This window comes from Tachyglossus aculeatus, chromosome 4, assembly GCF_015852505.1.
Source record: "Tachyglossus aculeatus isolate mTacAcu1 chromosome 4, mTacAcu1.pri, whole genome shotgun sequence".
Lineage (NCBI taxonomy): Eukaryota > Metazoa > Chordata > Mammalia > Monotremata > Tachyglossidae > Tachyglossus > Tachyglossus aculeatus.
The window spans coordinates 137,182,816-137,206,208 of NC_052069.1; the positions used below are offsets into that span (position 1 = coordinate 137,182,816).

The 23,393-nt window shown below is 53.1% G+C and overlaps 1 protein-coding gene across 11 annotated transcripts in view; it reads right to left on the reverse strand.

The window, feature by feature from the left end:
* Positions 1-23,393, reverse strand: part of DYSF (dysferlin) — a 157,711-nt gene that overhangs the window by 30,829 nt on the left and 103,489 nt on the right. For 8 of the 11 annotated variants that reach the window (XM_038744614.1, XM_038744611.1, XM_038744609.1 and 5 more), the window contains 10 exons: positions 15,808-15,906; positions 15,223-15,351; positions 14,976-15,131; positions 14,474-14,565; positions 12,986-13,156; positions 11,865-12,007; positions 10,211-10,350; positions 9,618-9,706; positions 8,917-9,012; positions 7,555-7,696 (listed from right to left, as the gene is read on the reverse strand). In XM_038744614.1, the coding sequence (XP_038600542.1) occupies positions 7,555-7,696; positions 8,917-9,012; positions 9,618-9,706; positions 10,211-10,350; positions 11,865-12,007; positions 12,986-13,156; positions 14,474-14,565; positions 14,976-15,131; positions 15,223-15,351; positions 15,808-15,906 (1,257 nt within the window). Of the gene's footprint in view, positions 1-7,554; positions 7,697-8,916; positions 9,013-9,617; positions 9,707-10,210; positions 10,351-11,864; positions 12,008-12,985; positions 13,157-14,473; positions 14,566-14,975; positions 15,132-15,222; positions 15,352-15,807; positions 15,907-17,054; positions 17,067-19,023; positions 19,087-23,393 lie in introns of all 11 variants that reach the window. The other 3 variants (XM_038744604.1, XM_038744603.1, XM_038744605.1) reach the window with 2 other exon arrangements.

Genomic DNA, 23,393 nt, shown 5'->3' on the forward strand with positions numbered 1-23,393 from the left:
GCCCACCGTTGGGTAGGGACTGTCTCTACATGTTGCCAACCTGTACTTCCCAAGCACTTAGTACAGTACTCTGCACACAGTAAGCGCTCAATAAATACAATTGATAATGATGCCATTTGTCTGCTGCATGGGGTTAGGACACAGGCCTGGGAGTCACAAGGTTTGCTGCCATTTGTCTGCTGCATAGGGTTAGGGCATGAGCCTGGGAGTCACAAGGTTTGCTGCCATTTCCCCTTTTAGACTGTGAGCCCACTGTTGGGTAGGGACTGTCTCTATATGTTGCCAACTTGTACTTCCCAAGCGCTTAGTACAGTGCTCTGCACACAGTAAGCGCTCAATAAATACAATTGATAATGATGCCATTTGTCTGCTGCATGGGGTTAGGGCACGGGCCTGGGATTCACAAGGTTTGCTGCCATTTGTCTGCTGCATAGGGTTAGGGCAGGGGCCTGGGAGTCACAAGGTTTGCTGCCCTTTGTCTGCTGCATAGGGTTAGGGCAGGGGCCTGGGAGTCACAAGGTTTGCTGCCATTTCCTCTTTTAGACTGTGAACCCACTGTTGGGTAGGGACTGTCTCTATATGTTGCCAACTTGTACTTCCCAAGCGCTTAGTACAGTGCCCTGCACACAGTAAGCGCTCAATAAATACGATTGATAATGATGCCATTTGTCTACTGCATGGGGTTAGGGCACGGGCCTGGGAGTCACAAGGTTTGCTGCCATTTGTCTGCTGCATAGGGTTAGGGCACGGGCCTGGGAGTCACAGGGTTTGCTGCCATTTCCCCTTTTGGACTGTGAGCCCACTGTTGGGTAGAGACTGTCTCTATATGTTGCTAACTTGTACTTCCCAAGCACTTAGTACAGTGCTCTGCAACAGTAAGCACTCAATAAATACGATTGATAATGATGCCATTTGTCTGCTGTGTGGGGTTAGGCCACGGGCCTGGGAGTCACAACGTTTGCTGCCATTTGTCTGCTGCGTAGAGTTAGGGCACGGGCCTGGGAGTCACAAGGTTTGCTGCCATTTGTCTGCTGCATAGGGTTAGGGCAGGGGCCTGGGAATCACAAGGTTTGCTGCCCTTTGTCTGCTGCATACGGTTAGGGCAGGGGCCTGGGAGTCACAAGGTTTGCTGCCATTTCCCCTTTTAGACTGTGAGCCCACTGTTGGGTAGGGACTGTCTCTATACGTTGCCAACTTGTACTTCCCAAGCGCTTAGTACAGTGCTCTGCACACAGTAAGCGCTCAATAAATACGATTGATAATGATGCCATTTGTCTGCTGCATGGGGTTAGGGCACAGGCCTGGGAGTCACAAGGTTCGCTGCCATTTGTCTGCTGCATAGGGTTAGGGCACGGGCCTGGGAGTCACAAGGTTTGCTGCCATTTCCCATTTTGGACTGTGAGCCCACTGTTGGGTAGGGACTGTCTCTATATGTTGCCAACTTGTACTTCCCAAGCGCTTAGTACAGTGCTCTGCAACAGTAAGCGCTCAATAAATATGATTGATAATGACGCCATTTGTCTGCTGCATGGGGTTAGGGCACGGGCCTGGGAGTCACAAGGTTTGCTGCCATTTGTCTGCTGCATAGAGTTAGGGCACGGGCCTGGGAGTCACAAGGTTTGCTGCCATTTCCCCTTTTGGACTGTGAGCCAACTGCTGGGTAGGGACTGTCTCTATATGTTGCCAACTTGTACTTCCCAAGCGCTTATTACAGTGCTCTGCACACAGTAAGCGCTCAATAAATACGATTGATAATGATGCCATTCGTCTGCTGCATGGGGTTAGGGCACGGGCCTGGGAGTCACAAGGTTTGCTGCCATTTGTCTGCTGCATAGGGTTAGGGCACGGGCCTGGGAGTCACAGGGTTTGCTGCCATTTCCCCTTTTGGACTGTGAGCCCACTGTTGGGTAGAGACTGTCTCTATATGTTGCTAACTTGTACTTCCCAAGCACTTAGTACAGTGCTCTGCAACAGTAAGCACTCAATAAATACGATTGATAATGATGCCATTTGTCTGCTGTGTGGGGTTAGGGCACGGGCCTGGGAGTCACAACGTTTGCTGCCATTTGTCTGCTGCGTAGAGTTAGGGCACGGGCCTGGGAGTCACAAGGTTTGCTGCCATTTGTCTGCTGCATAGGGTTAGGGCAGGGGCCTGGGAATCACAAGGTTTGCTGCCCTTTGTCTGCTGCATACGGTTAGGGCAGGGGCCTGGGAGTCACAAGATTTGCTGCCATTTCCCCTTTTAGACTGTGAGCCCACTGTTGGGTAGGGACTGTCCCTATACGTTGCCAACTTGTACTTCCCAAGCGCTTAGTACAGTGCTCTGCACACAGTAAGCGCTCAATAAATACGATTGATAATGATGCCATTTGTCTGCTGCATGGGGTTAGGGCACAGGCCTGGGAGTCACAAGGTTCGCTGCCATTTGTCTGCTGCATAGGTTTAGGGCACGGGCCTGGGAGTCACAAGGTTTGCTGCCATTTCCCCTTTTGGACTGTGAGCCCACTGTTGGGTAGGGACTGTCTCTATATGTTGCCAACTTGTACTTCCCAAGCGCTTAGTACAGTGCTCTGCAACAGTAAGCGCTCAATAAATATGATTGATAATGATGCCATTTGTCTGCTGCATGGGGTTAGGGCACGGGCCTGGGAGTCACAAGGTTTGCTGCCATTTGTCTGCTGCATAGAGTTAGGGCACGGGCCTGGGAGTCACAAGGTTTGCTGCCATTTCCCCTTTTGGACTGTGAGCCAACTGCTGGGTAGGGACTGTCTCTATATGTTGCCAACTTGTACTTCCCAAGCGCTTAGTACAGTGCTCTGCACACAGTAAGCGCTCAATAAATACAATTGATAATGATGCCATTTGTCTGCTGCATGGGGTTAGAGCACGGGCCTGGGAGTCACAAGGTTTGCTGCCATTTGTCTGCTGCATAGGGTTAGGGCAGGGGCCTGGGAGTCACAAGGGTTGCTGCCCTTTGTCTGCTGCATACGGTTAGGGCAGGGGCCTGGGAGTCACAAGGTTTGCTGCCATTTCCCCTTTTAGACTGTGAGCCCACTATTGGGTAGGGACTGTCTCTGTATGTTGCCAACTTGTACTTCCCAAGCGCTTAGTACAGTGCTCTGCACACAGTAAGCGCTCAATAAATACAATTGATAATGATGCCATTTGTCTGCTGCATGGGGTTAGGGCACGGGCCTGGGAGTCACAAGGTTTGCTGCCATTTCCCCTTTTAGACTGTGAGCCCACTGTTGGGTAGGGACTGTCTCTATATGTTGCCAACTTGTACTTCCCAAGCGCTTAGTACAGTGCTCTGCACACAGTAAGCGCTCAATAAATACAATTGATAATGATGCCATTTGTCTGCTGCATGGGGTTAGGGCACAGGCCTGGGAGTCACAAGGTTTGCTGCCATTTGTCTGCTGCATAGGGTTAGGGCATGAGCCTGGGAGTCACAAGGTTTGCTGCCATTTCCCCTTTTAGACTGTGAGCCCACTGTTGGGTAGGGACTGTCTCTATATGTTGCCAACTTGTACTTCCCAAGCGCTTAGTACAGTGCTCTGCACACAGTAAGCGCTCAATAAATACAATTGATAATGATGCCATTTGTCTGCTGCATGGGGTTAGGGCACGGGCCTGGGAGTCACAAGGTTTGCTGCCATTTGTCTGCTGCATAGGGTTAGGGCAGGGGCCTGGGAGTCACAAGGTTTGCTGCCCTGTGTCTGCTGCATAGGGTTAGGGCAGGGGCCTGGGAGTCACAAGGTTTGCTGCCATTTCCTCTTTTAGACTGTGAACCCACTGTTGGGTAGTGACTGTCTGTATATGTTGCCAACTTGTACTTCCCAAGCGCTTAGTACAGTGCTCTGCACACAGTAAGCGCTCAATAAATACAATTGATAATGATGCCATTTGTCTGCTGCATGGGGTTAGGGCACGGGCCTGGGAGTCACAAGGTTTGCTGCCATTTGTCTGCTGCATAGGGTTAGGGCAGGGGCCTGGGAGTCACAAGGTTTGCTGCCATTTCCCCTTTTAGACTGTGAGCCCACTGTTGGGTAGGGACTGTCTCTATATGTTGCTAACTTGTACTTCCCAAGCACTTAGTACAGTGCTCTGCAACAGTAAGCACTCAATAAATACGATTGATAATGATGCCATTTGTCTGCTGCGTGGGGTTAGGGCACGGGCCTGGGAGTCACAACGTTTGCTGCCATTTGTCTGCTGCATGGGGTTAGGGCACGGGCCTGGGAGTCACAAGGTTTGCTGCCATTTCCCCTTTTAGACTGTGAGCCCACTGTTGGGTAGGGACTGTCTCTATATGTTGCCAACTTGTACTTCCCAAGCGCTTAGTACAGTGCTCTGCACACAGTAAGCGCTCAATAAATACGATTGATAATGATGCCATTTGTCTGCTGCATGGGGTTAGGGCACAGGCCTGGGAGTCACAAGGTTCGCTGCCATTTGTCTGCTGCATAGGGTTAGGGCACGGGCCTGGGAGTCACAAGGTTTGCTGCCATTTCCCCTTTTAGACTGTGAGCCCACTGTTGGGTAGGGACTCTCTCTATATGTTGCCAACTTGTACTTCCCAAGCGCTTAGTACAGTGCTCTGCACACAGTAAGTGCTCAATAAATACGATTGATAATGATGCCATTTGTCTGGTGCATGGGGTTAGGGCACGGGCCTGGGAGTCACAAGGTTCGCTGCCATTTGTCTGCTGCATAGGATTAGGGCGTGGGCCTGGGAGTCACAAGGTTTGCTGCCATTTCCCCTTTTAGACTGTGAGCCCACTGTTGGGTAGGGACTGTCTCTATATGTTGCCAATTTGTACTTCCCAAGCGCTTAGTACAGTGCTCTGCACACAGTAAGCGCTCAATAAATATGATTGATGATGCCATTTGTCTGCTGCATAGGGTTATGGCACGGGCCTGGGAGTCACAAGGTGTGCTGCCATTTGTCTGCTGCATAGGGTTAGGGCAGGGGCCTGGGAGTCACAAGGTTTGCTGCCATTTCCCCTTTTAGACTGTGAGCCCACTGTTGGGTAGGGACTGTCTCTATATGTTGCCAACTTGTACTTCCCAAGCGCTTAGTACAGTGCTCTGCACACAGTAAGCGCTCAGTAAATACAATTGATAATGATGCCATTTGTCTGCTGCATGGGGTTAGGGCACGGGCCTGGGAGTCACAAGGTTTGCTGCCATTTTTCTGCTGCATAGGGTTAGGGCACGGACCTGGGAGTCACAATGTTTGCTGCCATTTCCCCTTTTAGACTGTGAGCCCACCGTTGGGTAGGGACTGTCTCTATATGTTGCCAACTTGTACTTCCCAAGCGGTTAGTACAGTGCTCTGCAACTAAGCGCTCAATAAATACGATTGATAATGATGCCATTTGTCTGCTGCATGGGGTTAGGGCACGGGCCTGGGATTCACAAAGTTTGCTGACATTTGTCTGCTGCGTAGAGTTAGGGCACGGGCCTGGGAGTCACAAGGTTTGCTGCCATTTTCCCTTTTAGACTGTGAGCCCACTGTTGGGTAGGGACTGTCTCTATCTGTTGCCAACTTGTACTTCCCAAGCACTTAGTCCAGTGCTCTGTACACAGTAAGCGCTCAATAAATACGATTGATGATGATGCCATTTGTCTGCTGCATGGGGTTAGGGCCCGGGCCTGGGAGTCACAAGGTTTGCTGCCATTTGTCTGCTGCATAGGGTTAGGGCACGGGCCTGGGAGTCACAAGGTTTGCTGCCATTTCCCCTTTTAGACTGTGAGCCCACTGTTGGGTAGGGACTGTCTCTATATGTTGCCAACTTGTACTTCCCAAGCGCTTAGTACAGTGCTCTGCACACAGTAAGTACTCAATAAATACGATTGATAATGATGCCATTTGTCTGCTGCATGGGGTTAGGGCACGGGCCTGGGAGTCACAAGGTTTACTGCCATTTGTCTGCTGCATAGGGTTAGGGCACGGGCCTGGGAGTCACAAGGTTTGCTGCCATTTCCCCTTTTAGACTGTGAGCCCACTGTTGGGTAGGGACTGTCTCTATATGTTGCCAACTTGTACTTCCCAAGCGCTTAGTACAGTGCTCTGCACACAGTAAGCGCTCAATAAATACGATTGGTAATGATGCCATTTGTCTGCTGCATGTGGTTAGGGCACGGGCCTGGGAGTCACAAGGTTTGCTGCCATTTGTCTGCTGCATAGGATTAGGGCGTGGGCCTGGGAGTCACAAGGTTTGCTGCCATTTCCCCTTTTAGACTGTGAGCCCACTGTTGGGTAGGGACTGTCTCTATATGTTGCCAACTTGTACTTCCCAAGCGCTTAGTACAGTGCCCTGCACACAGTAAGCGCTCAATAAATATGATTGATGATGCCATTTGTCTGCTGCATAGGGTTATGGCACGGGCCTGGGAGTCACAAGGTGTGCTGCCATTTGTCTGCTGCATAGGGTTAGGGCAGGGGCCTGGGAGTCACAAGGTTTGCTGCCATTTGTCTGCTGCATAGGGTTAGGGCAGGGGCCTGGGAGTCACAAGGTTTGCTGCCATTTCCCCTTTTAGACTGTGAGCCCACTGTTGGGTAGGGACTGTCTCTATATGTTGCCAACTTGTACTTCCCAAGTGCTTAGTACAGTGCTCTGCACACAGTAAGCGCTCAATAAATACAATTGATAATGATGCCATTTGTCTGCTGCATGGGGTTAGGGCACGGGCCTGGGAGTCACAAGGTTTGCTGCCATTTTTCTGCTGCATAGGGTTAGGGCACGGGCCTGGGAGTCACAAGGTTTGCTGCCATTTCCCCTTTTAGACTGTGAGCCCACCGTTGGGTAGGGACTGTCTCTATATGTTGCCAACTTGTACTTCCCAAGCGCTTAGTACAGTGCTCTGCACACAGTAAGCGCTCAATAAATACGATTGATAATGATAATGATAATTGCCACTATTACTACTGCTATTATTACTACTACTGCCACTACTGCTATAGCTGCTACTACTACTAATAATAATGATGGCGTTTATTAAGCGCTTACTATGTGCCAAGCACTGTTCTAAGCACTGGGGAGGTTACAAGGTGATCAGGTTACCCCACTGGGGGCTCACAGTCTTAATCCCCACTTTGCAGATGAGTAATTGAGGCCCAGAGAAATTAAGTGACTTGCCCAAAGTCACACCGCTGACAATTGGAGAAGCCTGGATTTGAACCCCTAACCTCTGACTCCAAAGCCCGTGCACTTTCCACTGAGCCACGCTGCTTCTCTTCTGTTGCTTCTCTTCTACCACTTCTGTTGCAGAAGGCTTGGCCAGCAGGGTGGGGATGATGACTCTGACTCGCTGTCACCTTGAATTGCTCCCTTTATCTATCCCCCTTCCCAGTCCCACGGCACTTGTGAACATATCTGTAATTTATTTATTTAGTCATATTGTCCGTCTCCCCCTCTAGACCGTCAGCTCGTTGTGGGCAGGGAATGTGTCCGTTTACTGTACCCTCCCAAGCGCTTAGTACATTGTTTCACACACGGTAAGTGCTCAATAAATATGACTGGATGAATGAACGACAAGAAGACTCACCTTTTTAGAGACAGCGCACACCTGCTCGGCTGGCAGGTAGTCGAAAGGGAAGACAAACCTCCAGTTGAAGTTCCCTTCCCCTCCCAGAGACCTGTAGTGCACATCTGTCTTCTGCTTGTGCTCCTCAAAGCCCGGCATCCAGCTGCAGGAGAGAAAGATTGAAAGCCCCGGGTACACCCTGGAGTGTGTGTGCGTGGCGGGAGGGAAGGAGGGGAACGAGAAAATGAGTCGAGTTTAATGGGTTAGTGGGTAAAAGAGCCCAGAACCGAGTGTGCTGAGGGGAGAGGCATGGCCTAGTGAAACTTGTGTGTACCTGAGAGTCAGAGGACATGGGTGCTAATTGCTCCTCAGCCAACTGTCTGCTGTGTGACTTGGGATAAGTCAATTACCTTCTCTGGGCCTCAGTTTCCTCATCTGTAAAGTGGGGATTCACTACCTGTTCTCCCTCCTCCTAAGACTGTGAGCCCCATGTGGGACAAGGTCTGTGTCTGACCTCCATTCATTCAGTCACTCATTCAATTGTATTTATTGAGCACTTACTGTGTGCAAAGCACTGTACTTAGCATTTGGAAGAGTACAATATAACAACAAACAGACACATTCCTGCTCACAACGAGCTCGCAGTTTAGAGGGGGAGATAGACATTAATGTAAATAACTAAAAAGATAAATACATATTGTACTTGTCTCTACCCCATTGCTCAGTACATAGTAAGCACTTAACACCATTATTATTATGTTATTATTATTATTATTATTACTATTATTAATATCTATTCTCTGTCCCCTTAGACTGCAGGAGAGTGAATAAAAATGTGTCCAACCTGATTATCTTCTATCAACCCCAGCACTTTGCACAGTGCTTGGCACATAACAAGAGCTTAAAAGACTGAAAGACTAGGTTGTAAGCTCACTGTGAACAGGGAATGTGTCTGTTTATTGTTGTACTGTACTCTCCCAAGCACTTAATACGGTGGTCAATAAATACAATGAACAGATGCCGCAGTTATTGTTACTATGGGATGGTGATGGCCCTGGGCACGTCTGCTCGCCTGATCTGTTTCCTCCAAACCAGAGGAATCCCCACCAGCTGCAGCTGCAGCAGAAGAGAAGCGGGTGGGTGAGAAGTAAGGAAGGACTTCCTTACAGTCTGGGGATCCAGCGCTGGGAGCAGGGAATTTCCATTTCTGAGATCTGGAGAGCAGATGCCACTGGCCTTGATGGTTTGAGTGAACCCAGGCTCCAGACCAGATTAGATGGGCAGCAAACTATGGTCACCAGTGGCTGGGCCCTGCAGGCCCAGGGACCAGAGGCAGCGTGGGCTGGGGTGGGGAAGGGGGCAGGAGGTGAGGCTGGGCCATACCCTCTCACATAAATGTCGCTCATCTTCTCCCCAGTGATGCTGAGATCATCCAGGATCACGTCCTTGGCATTCCAGATGATGCAGCGCAGGAAGAATCTGGAAGGGAGACAGGAGAGACCCTCAGTTGCCTGAAGAGGTGAGACTCCTCCACATCTCGTTGAACGATTTGCCCCTTTTTCTAATGTGGCTCTCCCTGGCCGGCCCTCAGATCCGCCTCAGCCCCATCTCAGCCCCAGATGGGCAGAAACCAAGGGAGGTCTGACATGGTGAAGTGGGTAGAATACGGGTCTGGGAGTTAGGAGGTTATGGGTTCTAATCCCGGCTCCACCACTTGTCTGCTGTGTGACCTTGGGCACTTCACTTCTCTGTACCTCATCTGTAAAATGGGGATTAAGACTGTGAGTCCCCTATGGGACAGGGACCGCGTCCAACCCGATTTGCTTATATCCACCCCAGTGTTTAGAAGAGTGCCTGGCACATAGGAAGCACTTAACAAATACTATAATAATAATAATATTACTATCATGTCTGTTTCCTACATATGGTCTCTGCTGAAACTTCTCATGTAGAGCGACAGGGCTGGGGAAGAGGTGGGGAGATCCTGTCCTGGACACAGCACCCAGAGCCCCGTGGGCAGGCAGATGGGTGGGTAGATGGGCAGACAGACGGCAGGCAGATGGGACAGAGAGGGGGCATATCACCTCTTGGCTCTTCGTGGGGTGATGTTGAATGGGGGCCCGGGGGGTCCCAGAGACTTGGGGAACACATCGACCCACATCTGCAGCTTCCCCTGGAGACAGACAGAGGTGGAGAGAGAGAGAGACAGAGCTCTGAGAGACGCTGCCCACTCCCCTGGCTGGGCCAGCCCCCTCCCCATCTGTCCATCCATCCCATCCGGATCGGCAGGACTCTAGAGACCCAATGTGGGCAGGGAGTGTCGCTGCTTATTGTTGTATTGTACTTTGCCCTAAGGGCACAAAGTAAGCACTTAACAAATACAGTTGAATGAATGAATGAACAGGAGAAGAACAAGTCCTAATCCTTCCCTCTCCCTACCCCCGTCCCCTCAATGTCTGGCAGACTAGCTCCAGCTCCAGGGCCCGGACATGCAGCGCACTGGGCAGAGACGAGTTCAAAGTGCGGGGAGAGGGAGGGTAGAGGAGAGGAGGCTGAGGGGAGGAAGAGAAGAGGAGGGGAGAAGGAGGGGAGGTGGGGGTGGGGGGCAGGAGAGGAGCAAGTTGGGAGGAGGGAAGGAGAAGGGGCGGCAGGCTCCGGCCCACCGGGTGGTCCCTACCTGTTCAATGTCGGGCTGCAGAGGGCTGTACAGGGAGCGGGACTCCACGTGCTCCGGGATGAGCCCCTGCTTTTGCAGCACGGACAGGGCCAGCTGCTCGCTCACGGGACCCAGGTGAGGGTTGGGGACCCTGCCAGCCTCTGTCGGGGGAGCCCACATACAAACATACATGTAGTGCAGAAGAGTGGTGTGACTGAGGGGCTTGAGGGAAGACAACATTGATTTGCTGTTCCTTTCAAGCCCACCTCCATAAACCACCACTTCGTCCCCCAAATGGGCTGTAATTCTGTCCCCCTGTCCCCCAAGCCCCCCCGAGTCAGTGGGCCCAGGCCACATCAGGCCTTTCTGCAAACACCCCCTCCTCCTAATAATAATGGCATTTTTATTAAGCGCTTACTATGTGCAAAGCACTGTTCTAAGTTCTGGGGAGGTTACAAGGTGATCAGGTTGTCCCATAGGGGGCTCACAGTCTTAATCCCCATTTTCCAGATGAGGTAACTGAGGCACAGAGAAGTTAAGTGACTTGCCCAAAGTCAAACAGCTGACAATTGGCGGAGCCAGGATTTGAACCCCTGACCTCTGACTCCAAAGCCCAAGCTCTTCCCACTGAGCCACAATGCTTCCCACTACTTCCCACTTCCTCCTGCCCCCAGGACACGGTACCACCCCCTGAGAACCCAGGATATAGGATGCAGAGGAAAGACGCAAGCCCCCGTTGGCCCGCAGCCTGACTTCTGTTAGTCATTCCATCACTCAAAAGCATGTATCGAGCCCTCACTGGGCACTGTACTAACCACTTGAGAGAATACAATAAGAATTAGCTAGAAACATGGGCCCTGCCCTCCAGGAGCTGGCAATCTAAATGGGGAGAAAAGGGAAGCAATACAGTTCAGAAACAGGTGCAAGGAGGGATGTCAAAGGCCACATGCTTAGGGGATGGGAAGGGCTGAATTGGCGGGGGGTGGGGGAAAATAGGCCAGGGAGATGGGAGTTTAAGCAGGGAATACCTTCTGGAGGAGCTGGACTTGAAGTGTTTTGAAAGTGCTGGGGCTCATTTGCCCGGGGAAGATATTGTGGGATAAGAGCAGTTTGGGGTTAGAGCTCTGGCAACCCCAACCCTTCTCCCCCAACTTCAACCATGGCTGCAACTTTGTTTTGGGCACGGAATGTGTCTGCTAATTCTATTGTACTGTACTCTCCTAAGAGCTTAGTACAGTGATCTATACATAGTAAGCACTCAATAAAAACCATTGCTCGACTGGCAACACTGGCACCATGAGTGCCTGGCAGCCACAGTGGGCCTGGGTGACAGAAGACCTGGGTTCTCGTCCCAGCTCCACCCCTTGTCTGTTGTGTGACCTTGGACAAGTCATTTAACCTCTCCACAGTTTCCTCATCTGTAAAACGGAGATTCAATCCCTCTTCCTTATATGTCACATCCCGTGTGGGACAGGGACTTTGTCTGAGCCAATTATTTTGTAATGATCCCAGTGCTTAGCACAGCACTTGACGCAGAGTAAGCCCTTAGCGAAACCCCCAACTATCACAACTCTTATCCCAGGGATGCGTCAGTCCGCGTCTAAGCCCAGGATCCTGAGCCTGCGCCCTCCAGCCTCACCCAGCCCAGGCCCGGGTCCGGGCACTGGTGCCTTACCAAGCTCTGCCAGGGTGAACTCCCGGTCCTGGAATACCACCCGGTCCGTCCCGAAGGTGGGCGGCCGGATCCGGCGCTGCTGGCAGAACGTGTGGAGCAGCTGGGATGGACGCAGTTGGTCGCGCCACTGGTTGGGGCCGGACCTAGAGCCGAGTGAGACAGGGGAGCTCATGCCCATCACGGATGACCCCCGGGGGCACACGCGACCACAGGAGCACCTGGCCAGCCATGCTCCGTGGCCACACGGGACTGCCCTGCGTGAGGATGTCCTTCTTCTTCACATGTGTGCCGCTCTGTGAGCACACAGGGTCAGTGGGGAGGCGCTGAGCACTCACATGGCTAGACTACATGTGTATTATGCAGTTTGACATGTGCTTGTGGCAGGGTGTCGGGGTGTGCACATGTGTCCCAGTGGGGAAAGTAGCCTGGGACTCCCGGACAGATTCTGGGGAGAAACCATGTGTTCTGGGGTTAGTTATTTGGAAGGCTGAAACTTGCTTGGCTACCAAGAAGCAGCGTGGCTCAGTGGAAAGAGCACAGGCTTTGGAGTAATCAGTCATGGGTTCAAGTCCCGGCTCCACCACTTGTCAGTTATGTGACTTTGGGCAAGTCACTTCACTTCTCTGGGCCTCAGTTCCCCCATCTGTAAAATGGGGATTGAGACTCTGAGCCCCCCGTGGGGCAACCTGATCACCTTGTAACCTCCCCAGCGCTTAGAACAGTGCTTTGCACATAGTAAGTGCTTAATAAATGCCATCATTATTATTATTATTATTACCAAGGCCCAAATGTACGTGCTTAATTAATACTAATTAACTACATTGCTGCTACTACTACTCTATTCCTCTGTCCAGCACCACTTGTCTCTGTGTGTATGTGTGTGTGTGTGTGTCTCCCTAATCATATTCTATTTATTTTATTTTGTTAATATGTTTTGTTTTGTTCTCTGTCTCCCCCTTCTAGACTGTGAGCCCACTGTTGGGTAGGGACCGTCTCTATATGCTGCCAACTTGTACTTTCCAAGCGCTTAGTACAGTGTGCTGCACTGGGGCAGGCCGACCTCACCCCACCCCCCCTCATGGCCCTTCCCCTTTGCCTTGGTCCCACCCCCAGACACCCACGTGCAGTAAGTCTGTGGCAGGCCGCAGCGGGCACCGAACTTGGACAGGAAGCGGTTCTCCAGGTCGATGACCGTCTCCCCGATCTTCTCGTCTTTGGACAGCAGGTCGTAGTCGTACAGTGCAACCCGCAGGTCCTTGTCCAGCGGCAGGGTGCAGGTCAGCTCATACATCCTGTGAGGGCACAGGGGCCAGGAAGACTGCAGGTCACCACCCCTCTCAGAGCTTACCCAGCTGCCTCCTCCAGGTTGCCTTCCTTGCCTGATCCCACCTGTGTGTGCTTGCTGGGCCCCAGGGACACAGGACAGGTTTTCCTGAACAGTGGAATTTGGCTTTGGCAGGATTTTACCTTTCTGTCGCTCTTTGTATCCATGCCAGATCTGGACTGCCCTCCAGGGCAGTGGCCACATCTCCTCCTCCCCCTGTCCACCCCCAGCACCCATGTGTGCATGCGTGCGTGTTTGTGTCCTGTCTCTCCTATCAGACTTGCAGCCTCTCCAGGCAGCAGAAATGTCTTCTCCTCCCTCTGTCCCACCCTCAGCATCCATTACAGTCTGTGTCTCTGTGCATTTAATAATAATAATAATTATGGTATTTGTTAAGCGCTTACTATGTGTCAGGCACCATATTAAGCACAGGGGTGGATACAAGCAAATCGGGTTGGACACAGTCCGTGTCCCACATGGGGCTCACAGTCTCAATCCCCATTTTACGGATGAGGGAACTGAGGCACAGAGAAGTGAAGTGACTTGCCCAAGGTCACGCAGCAGACAGGAGGTGGAGCCGGGATTAGCGCCCAGTACAGTGTGTGTGTGTGTGTGTGTGTGTGTGTGTGTGTGTGAGAGAGACCTGTCTCCCCCATCAGACTGGCAGCCCTTCCAGGGCAGGGGCCATGTCTCCTCCCATCCCTCTTGCTCTCCCTGAGACCCTCCCCATAGTGGCATCTGGGGGGTGGAGTCTCCAAGGCAAAGTCCCAGAATGCAGGAGATGTAGGGGATGCAGGGTGCAGGGTGTAAGGCATGGAGAGGGTGCAGAGTTCTGTCCCAGATCAGAAGTTCCTCCTCTGGGAGCTGCTAACTCTCCCTGTGGGATTTTTTTTTATGGTGCTTGTTAAGTGCCTACTGTGTGCCAGGCACTGAATTAAGTCCTGGGGGTAGTTGTGAGATAATCAAGTTGGATGCAGCCATGGGGCTCACAGTCTTAATTCCATTTCGCAGATGAGGGAACTGAGGCACAGAGAAGTGAAATGACTCACCCAAAGTCACAAGGCAGACAAGTGGTGGAGGCAGAGTTAGAACCCAGGTACTCTGTCTCCGAGGCCCGGACTCTTTCCACTAGGCCTCACTTCTGACCCTTTCTCCTCCACAAACACCACCCCTGGCCTGCCCCCATCCTGTAAGGGGCACAGCGGGGCAGGGGGTGCCATGGGGTGGGGGTGCCATGGGGTGGAGGGGCAGGAGGGGGCACGGGCTGGACTTGGGGCCAGCTCACTTTCCGAAGACGGGCTCGAGCGTGCAGGGGATGTAATTGTCCTGGTCGCTGATCGACTTCTTCCCCACGGTGATCTTGATGTAGGGGTCACACTGCAGGAGGCAGCCGAACCCTGGCTCAGATGGGGCCCTGTGCCCTGCACGCACACCCCCGTGCCCTGCTCTTCCCACCAGCCATGGGGAGAGGAGGATGGGGACCCATCTGGGTGGAGTCAAGGGTGGGTTTCCCACAGGGAAGGGGCCTGTTCCCCCTGGATAAGAGGGCCAGGGGACAGAGGCTGCAAGGGATGGCAAAGTCACAGCTGGGCACAATCCGGGGGGGTCCTGGGAGCCCATTTGGGAGCTTCCTTCCCCCCCGCCCCAGTGGACTCTGCCATCCATTCTCCCCATTGCCCAGGTGGGGAGGGGGCCACTCCTGACCCCGCTTCCAACCCACCGGCCCCACCCACACTTAGCCTTGGATTGTCGCCCACCCCTTGGAGGTGGGGAGGGGCCGGTGGTACCTTGCCGTTGGGGTCTTTTGGCTGCAGGCCGAAGGCCCGGATGACATAGACTCGGATGAGGCACTCCTGCGGGTCCTGGGCAGCCAGCTGCCGGAACTGTCTGGGAGGCAGGGGCACGCCCGGGTCCTCGGGCAGCGGGTAGATCCTGAAGAGACCCTGAGGGCACATCCAGCAGGTGGGGTGATGCGGCTGCTCCCCTGGCCCACCCGGCCCAACCCCCCATTCGCCTCCCACCACCCTCACCCACCTTGAACTCCCCGATGACGGACTGGTCATCCCCCAGCTCCTGGGTCTTGCCGCGGAACAGCTTGAAGGTCTGGCAGAAGTCGGCAAGGCCCTCGAACCCATCCACATTCTCCAGCTCTGTGTCGTATACCTGCCATCCGGATGTGGAGTGTAGAGAGGGGGTGCCGTGGGGAGGGGAGGGGGACAGAAGTGGCAAGACTGTTTGGGGGCACCGGGCGGGCAGAGCTGGGGAGCAGCCCAGGGGCTGGGAGCTGAATCTGCCCGAGTCCCCCTCCTCACCCTGTCTTCCCCTCTAGGAAAATGAGGGCATCAGTCCTGAGGTAAGTCTCCCTGCCCATCCAAGAACCTTCTGCCACCCGGTATTTTCTCCCCACACACGTGCAAGCATGCGTGTGTGTGTATTCATGCAAGAGCATGAACCTGAGGACTAATATAAATTAGGCAAAGGCTTCACAACCAATGGTAACACTTCCCAGCTCTGGGGACTGGGAGGCAGTGAAGAGGTGCAGGAGATCAGATGTGGGGGGAAGCCTCTGTGACTGGACCCCTGGAGTGTGTCCTGGCAAGCTCCCTCCCCCCCGCCAACCTGCAGGGTGTCGAAATCCTTCTCCAGGTAAAGGCCGCACTTTTCCGTCTCCCCGATTGAGGCGTAGAACTTGCTCCACCAATCAATAAACTCTTCCTCCTGGAGATGGGGAAGGGGGGCTTTAGGGGCTTAGTCCCCCCTAAGTCTCAACTTCTCTTCTCTCTGGTCACCCATGGTGAGAGGTGACAGGTACCCAGGCCCTCTCCCTCCTACAGCAGGGTGAGCAGACACCCCGGCCCTCTCCTCACTAGTCAGGAAGGGGCAGAAAGGGGCACTGGGGAGCACGGGGGTGGACGGGGGCTTCAGAGGCACCCGGACCACAGGGGCTTTAAAGAGGCTGCCAGCACCATGGCCCTGGGGGATCTGGGCAACATGGCCCGGAAATTCCCAGCTGGGAGGCAGGACGGGCCCACAGCACTGAGCCAGAAAACGCTGTCCCCATGCCCTCCTGGTCTCCCTCCTCCATAGGGCTGGGCTCATCCCACTCATCACTGGAGGGCCCTGCCCACATATCCAGGCAGGAAACGCCAGTGCTTGGCACATAGTAAGCACTTAACAAATATCATCATTACTATAGTCCGACAGGGTGGAGGCTGGTAGGGGTGGAGGCCGACAGGCGTGGAGGCCAGTTGGGGACAGGGACCTGAGGGGGCAGAGGCCAGCTTAGGACAGAAGCCAGCAAGAGAGGATCATTATTATTATTAATTTATTAATGATAATAATAATTGTTTCTGATTCATAGAGACTCAAAGGATATATTTTCTCCATAACGTTCTTTCTTCTGCATAACTTTTCTAACGGTTCTGCTGTTACTGTTGTTACATTCTCTAGCCATCTAGCTGATGGTCTGTCTCTTCCATGTTTTCCCTGTACTTTTCTTCTCCAGAGAATGAGTCTTCCTGATGATGTGTCCAAAATATGCTAATCTAAGTCGAGTCATTTGGCCTTCCAAAGACCACTTTGGCTTAATTTGCTCCCAAATCCATTTGTTTTTCGGGAAGTCCATGGTATTCGCAAAAGCCTTCTCCAAGAGTGAAGGCTGGTGGGAATCAGAGGCTGGCAGGAGTCAGAGGCCGGCAAGGGTCAGAGACCAGACCAGCTTTGGGGGAGTCCAACTGGGGTTTATCAGGGACTGGCTGCCCACCACCTGGATTTCCAGCTCCCACTAACCAGTCTGGCCTGGAGGCAGGGGGCAAGGAAAGCCTGGGAAGGGGCGAGGGAGCCCAGGGCAGCCTTTGGACACTTACCTGCAGGTTCTTCTGCAAGCTCAAGGCAAAGTGTTCATTTGGTTAGTTGACTTATAGCCCCTCCTACCCTCACCTCCACCCTCTACTCGGGAGCTGCTGCGAAGGGGTTAGGGGGCAGAAGGGGCACGAAGGCAGGGCTACTCATAGCCCGGCTCCAGATTCACGGGCCAGGACAAGTCTGTCCCAGAAAAGCCCAGGGCAGCCCAATCCAGTGCAGCCCAGATCCAGCTCCAGTCATAGCCCAAAGACCCATTGAGCCAGTGGGTTGGGTTCTTGGGTTAGGTCCCGAGGGTCTGGATGCCATCTTTACCCCATCCCAACTCAGAGCCCGGCCCACTGATTGGTTTGGGCACCTCAGTGCTTGGGGAGAGGGGCACGGGAGAAGCTGCAGGAATTCTGGTGGAGGAGGAGGGGCCGGGCATGGGGTCTCAGAGCCGGTGCCAGCTGTCGGACCCAGAATGGGGATCTGAGATTGGCAGTGACCCCAGCTCCCCATAACAGGATGGACCGTAGAGTACGTGCTGAAATTCTGAACCAGCAAACACAGCAAACAACCAATTACTGCCAATAGTTTGCAGATTTCTGCTGCGATTCCCACCCCTCACCCCCTAGCTCACCCCTGGGGCCTCACGCACTCACCATCGGATGGGAGATTTTACACACAAACGCAGGCACACACGTCCAATCCCATACATCTATGTATGATACATGTGACTGGGAAAGCTTCTTCATAGAGCTTTCCACCTGAAGTGGGCCTTGGCAACCCCAGGTAGCCCGGCCCCCACTCCTCTGTCCCAAACCAGATTCTCCAGTCGTTCTAATAATCATGAAAGGCTCACCTCCTCCAGAAAGTCTTCCCAGACCCCCGCCTGACTCCAGCAGCCTGGAGGACTTAGGGACCCTCTTGGAAATGCCCCGTCCTGATCCCTGTGTTGACTTTGGCCTGAGTACTCTGGATGTGGGAGTGAGGGCTGGAGGGGAGTTGGATGACCCATGTGGGCCTGGATCCGGCCTTGGCTCTGCCATGAGCCCTTGAAGGGCAGGACCAAGGTGTCCTCCTCCCCTACCTTCCCTTACCCCCAGCGAAGCCCATCTAAGCCTATGGCCAACAGGGGTGGGCCCTGACCAGCCTCTAGCTGCAGAGAGATGTAGCCCTGGGACCCCGAGATGACCATAGGCCGAAGTCTGATTGTCCAGACTTGGGGAGGGCCACAAGATGGAGGAAAGAGTTGATCCCCTGCAGCTGCCATGCTTACCCACACTGCAGCACCCAAACCATCACCCCCACCAAAAGCCATGCACTGCCCTTGCCCCAAATGCCCTGCAGGCCGCCAGGCCCTCTATCTCCACCTCCACTGGGGAAGCAGCCCTGAGCCCCATGCACTGCACATGGGGAGAGCCAATCCACATCCTCTGCACCCGCTCATCTCCCAGGGCCAGCCCTGGGGGTTTCCAACTCCTTCCTCCCTTTCAACTGCTCTGGGCCTCTGCTCAGCCACAGGACCCTGTGGCCCCTGGGGGTGGGGTGGGGAAGAGTTCACAGGATGCAAGGTGCCCACAGCTGCCAGTTCCCTGAGACCAAACAGTGGACAGAGCAAGGAAGGGAGTGAGAGAGCGAGGGAAGGAGGGAGGGCAGAGCGACAGAGAGGGCCTGGGGCGGGGAAATCGAAAGCCCAGCTTCTAGTCCCAGCTCTGCGGGACTAGCTAGGGACTACCTAGCCTCTCTTGGCCTCAGTGTTCCAGACAATGGGGAGTATAGACGAGCCCAGGCCTCTCCCACTCAGGGAGGATAAAGCGCCCCGTCCAGACAACCCGATCTTCACTGACTGCCCAGGAATGCCAGGCACCATCTGGCTGGGATCTGTTGATCAGCAGCAGAACCTGTGGGAGCCGGGGAGCAGAAGGAAAACCAAACCGCAGAGAAGCGGGAAGCGGGCACCTTTCCGGGGAGGAGGGGGGTGGTACCTACGTGAAGGTCGAAGCGAGGGGTGGGTGCGTTAATGGCGGCCGGGCTGGACACAGAGTCGGCAAACTACAAATTAAAAGGAGCGAGTTGTTAGGCCCAAGCGTGACATGACCGAGCCAGGGCGACACCCACGGGGAAGGGGGAAGTGCCTTCCCCAGCTCCATCCGGAGGTTGGGGCTCCTTGGGGGCTCCCCTGGAGTAGTGGGAGTAGCAGAAGTGGTAGTAATAGCATCTATTAAGCGCTTACTGGGTGCAGAGCACTGTACTAAGCACTGGGAGAGAATCCACAGGTAGGAATTAGACACGGTCCCTGACCCTCCTAAGGCTCACTATTTAAAAGAGTAGATGGCGCTGGGATGGGGGCTAATGAAAATCAGGCTACGGTCTAATAAAAATCAGGCAGTAGAGAACAAATGAAAACCAGTCATCTACCTCATGAAAATCAGGCAGCAGTCCTGATGAAAATCAGCCACGGTTTAATGAAAATCAGACAGCTCGGGGGGTGGGGGGGGGAAGGGAGATAATGAAAATTAGGCAGCAGGCCTGATGAAAATCAGGCAACGGGGTTCTAATCAAAAGCAGGCCTTGCTTGTGAGAAGCAGCGTGGCTCAGTGGAAAGAGCCCAGGTTTTGGAGTCAGAGGTCATGGGTTCAAATCCCAACTCCGCCGCCTGTCAACTGTGGGACCTTGGGCAAGTCACTTAACTTCTCTGTGCCTCAGTTACCTCATCTGTAAAATGGGGATTAAGACTGTGACCCCCGCGTGGGACAACCTGATCACCTTGTAACCGCCCCAGCACTTAGAACAGTGCTTTGCACATAGTAAGCGCTGAATAAATGCCATTATGATTATTATTATTACAGAGCCTGGCAGAAACTAAGCACTTAAGAAAAACCACCATGATTATCATTATTAGAGCAGCGTGTGTCCTTGGTACTCCTGTGGCGCCACCCACCAGAGGCCCCAGCAGGGCCCGGGGAGGGGCAGGGAGGAGGCCGAGACCCAGAGAGGTCACCCAGCAGGCCCTGACAGAGCTGGGATCAGGAGCCGGGTGGCTGGCCTGCCAACTCTGCCACCTTCCTGTTGGACCTCAGATTCTGGCCTTCTGCTTCCTCGGTTCAAGACCCAGGAAACATTGGGTCTCCCCTGGGCTGGTGGAGCCGGCAATGTGGTTCTCCAGAGGGAGAAACCAGGTCCATTGCCTTTCTAGTCCTCAAGGCCGGAGCAACCTCAAAGCCTTTCGTCCCTACGATTGAATGACATAGTACAGATAGCACCTGCAGCAGTGGTAACAGTAGTAATAATAGTAAAGTAATAGCGAACAGTGGAGAAGCAGCATAGCCTAATGGGAAAAGCACGGGCCTAGGAGTCAGAGGACTTGAATTTTAATTCCCGCTCCTGTATGACCTTGGATGAGTCACTTAAATTCTCTGTGCCTCTGTTACCTCATCTGTAAAATGGGGATAAAATACCTGTTCTTCCTCCCTGTTAGTTAGATTCGATATTCACCCCACCTCAGCCCCAGAGCACTTATGTACCCATCCTTAATTTATTTTAATGCCCACCTCCCCCTCTAGGCTGTGTGCAGGGAACAATACATCAACCAACTCTGATGTATTGTGTTCCCCTAAGTGCCAAGTACAGTGCTTTGCAAATAGTAAGCACTCAGTAAAAACTGCTGATTATTGATCGAATGTCTCATCTAACAAAAAAAAAATAATAATCATTGTATTTTTTAAACATTTACTATGTGCCATGCACTGTTCTAAGCGCTGGGGTAGGTACAGGGTAATCAGGTTGTCCCAAATGGGGCTCACAGTTTTAATCCCCATTTTACAGATGAGGTAACTGAGGCACAGAGCAGTTAGGTGGCTTGCCCAAGGTCACACAGCAGACAAGAGGCATAGCTGGGATTAGAACCCACACCCTCTGACTCCCAAGCCCGGTCTCTTTCCACTAAACCACACTGCTTCTCTAATATCCTGTCAGCAAACTGCTCACTTAGAAAGCACTTAACAAACACAACCACTATTATTACTTGAATGGTATTACTAACATTTAAGTGCATTGTAGGAGGCACTTGTAAAGTATGAAACAAGGAACTGAAACATCCTCTGCCCAAGAGGAGTTTACACTGCAATGTGGGAAGCAGAGGCAAAATATTCACCAATAGAGAAGTCTAGATAGACAGTTCGAGGCAAAATGGAATCAATGAAGTGCTGTAATATACTTTCACTGGTGCTAGAGGGGCTGACCAGTTTATATGGGCTAGGGGTGCAGGGAACCAACCAGGGGAAGCTTCTCAGAGGAGGTAGGCTTTCAGGAAGGCTTTGACTATGGGGAGTAATAGGGTCTGTCTCATTTGGGGAAGGATGAGGGGTGTTCATGCCCCCCATCCTGCCTGTACCCTCGCCCAGCCCAGGCACTACCCGGGGAACTCCTCACTTTCTCCTCCTTTCCTGCCCCCCTCCCCGCCACCCCGATGGCTGTACACTCAGTAGTACAGTGCTCTGCACACAGTAAGTGCTCAATAAATACGATTGAATGAATGAATGAATGGAGAAATGGTTAAGTTCCCTGTCAATCTTGGTCACAGTGAAATGGTCCCTGCTTCCCCTTGCCCCTGCTCCATCCCCAACTCCAAATCCACACCTGCTCCCTGCCCCAGCTTCCCCTGCCCCTTCTCTGCCTCTGTCCCAGCTCTTCCTTCCTCAGTTCTACCCCGTGTCCTAGCTTCGCCCCCTACGCAGCCTCTCCGTACCTCAATTCCCTTTCCCTGTTGTCCTGGCTCCCCTGCCCAAATTTTGCCCCTGCTCCAGCTCCCCTGCCCTGGCTCTGCCCCGACTTCAGCTCCCCCGCTCGACCCAGTTGGGGTCATGGGGCTGACCACTTTGCTTGGGGTGGTGGGGTGGGGTGGGGTCTGGTGATTTCCACGGGCTTCACTACATCCAGCCAGGGTCTGGTGATTTCCACAGGCACACCCATGCCGGGGTGTGCACATATGTACACACACACCCCACCCCCACTCACCCCCACCCCCACTCATCAATCAGCCTAATTAGGAGCAGGTCGGGAGAGCGGCTCCGATCAGAAATCCCAGGCTGGCCACAACCCCAGGGTCCCCTTCAGCAGACAGAATGGGGTCTGATTCCAAATGCCGGGAATACCCAGGCTCAGCTTCTCTCCGTGGGGGTCTTCTGCGTGGGCACTTGGGGCGCGCAGAAGGGCACGTGGAAGAGCATACGGATGGGCGACTCTTTCTAATGAAACCCACGGACCCACGGCTTGGTTCTGCCGGATGGGGTTCTTTGAGGGGAGGGGGTTCCAGTAGCTGCCAGGGCAGCTGCCGGAGGGAAACTTCATGTTGTGGACGTTTTGACTAAGTTTCTTATACAGCGTCTTTTCATATTGAAAATAGGGTGTAGTTAGACTAATATACCTGCATATGTTTGAGTAAATCTGTCTATGCAACAGCTATGAAGCGAAACTTTTCTTGTTATCATGAATAAGTTGATGAATCAGCGGTCCATGCTGGGTCACTGGAGGGACAGTCAGGGATGGAGAGGGGAGAGTCAGGGGTGTTGAATGGTTTGTGCTGGGTCACTGAAGGGGCAGTCAGGGGTGGAGAGGGGAAAGTCAGGGGTGTTGGCCAGTCCATCCCTGCTCATGAGGGTAAGCGTGCAGGGTTTCAACCAGTACTTGACTCCTCCAAGCAACCAGGGGCCACGTTTGCGGACCCTCAGGATGGCTGGGCTGGGGTTCTGGGCAGATTCTATGGGAAATAGTGTGGCCTAGTTGAAAGAGCCCAAGCCTGGGAGTCAGAGGACCTGGGTTCCAATCTTGGCTCCGCCATGTGTATGCTGTGTGACCTTGGGCAAATCACTTAATGTCTCTGTGCCTCAGTTCATCAGCAAAATGGGGATTCAATACTTGTTCTCCCTCCTATTTAGAAAATGAGCCCCATGTGGGACATGATTATCTTGTACCTACCCCAATTCTCAGAACATTGCTTGGCCCATAGTAAGTGCTTAACAAATAACACAGTAATTATTCTTAGGGTTATTCTTCTGTTACTGCCACTGTTATTTCCCATGAGGCTGGGAAATAACTGACTTCCTGATTGGCTGGGAGTTGGCCTTGTTGATGCCTGGGTGGCCCGCCAGCCCAGGCCTAAAGGGAAGGCCTAAAGGCCTAAAGAGAAGCAGTGTGGCTCAGTGGAAAGAGCCTGGGCTTTGGAGTCAGAGATCATGGATTCAAATCCCGGCTCTGCCACTTGTCAGCTGTGTGACTTTGGACAAGTCACTTCACTTCTCTGGGCCTCAGTTACCTCATCTGTAAAGTTGGGATTAAGACTGTGAGCCCCCCGTGGGACA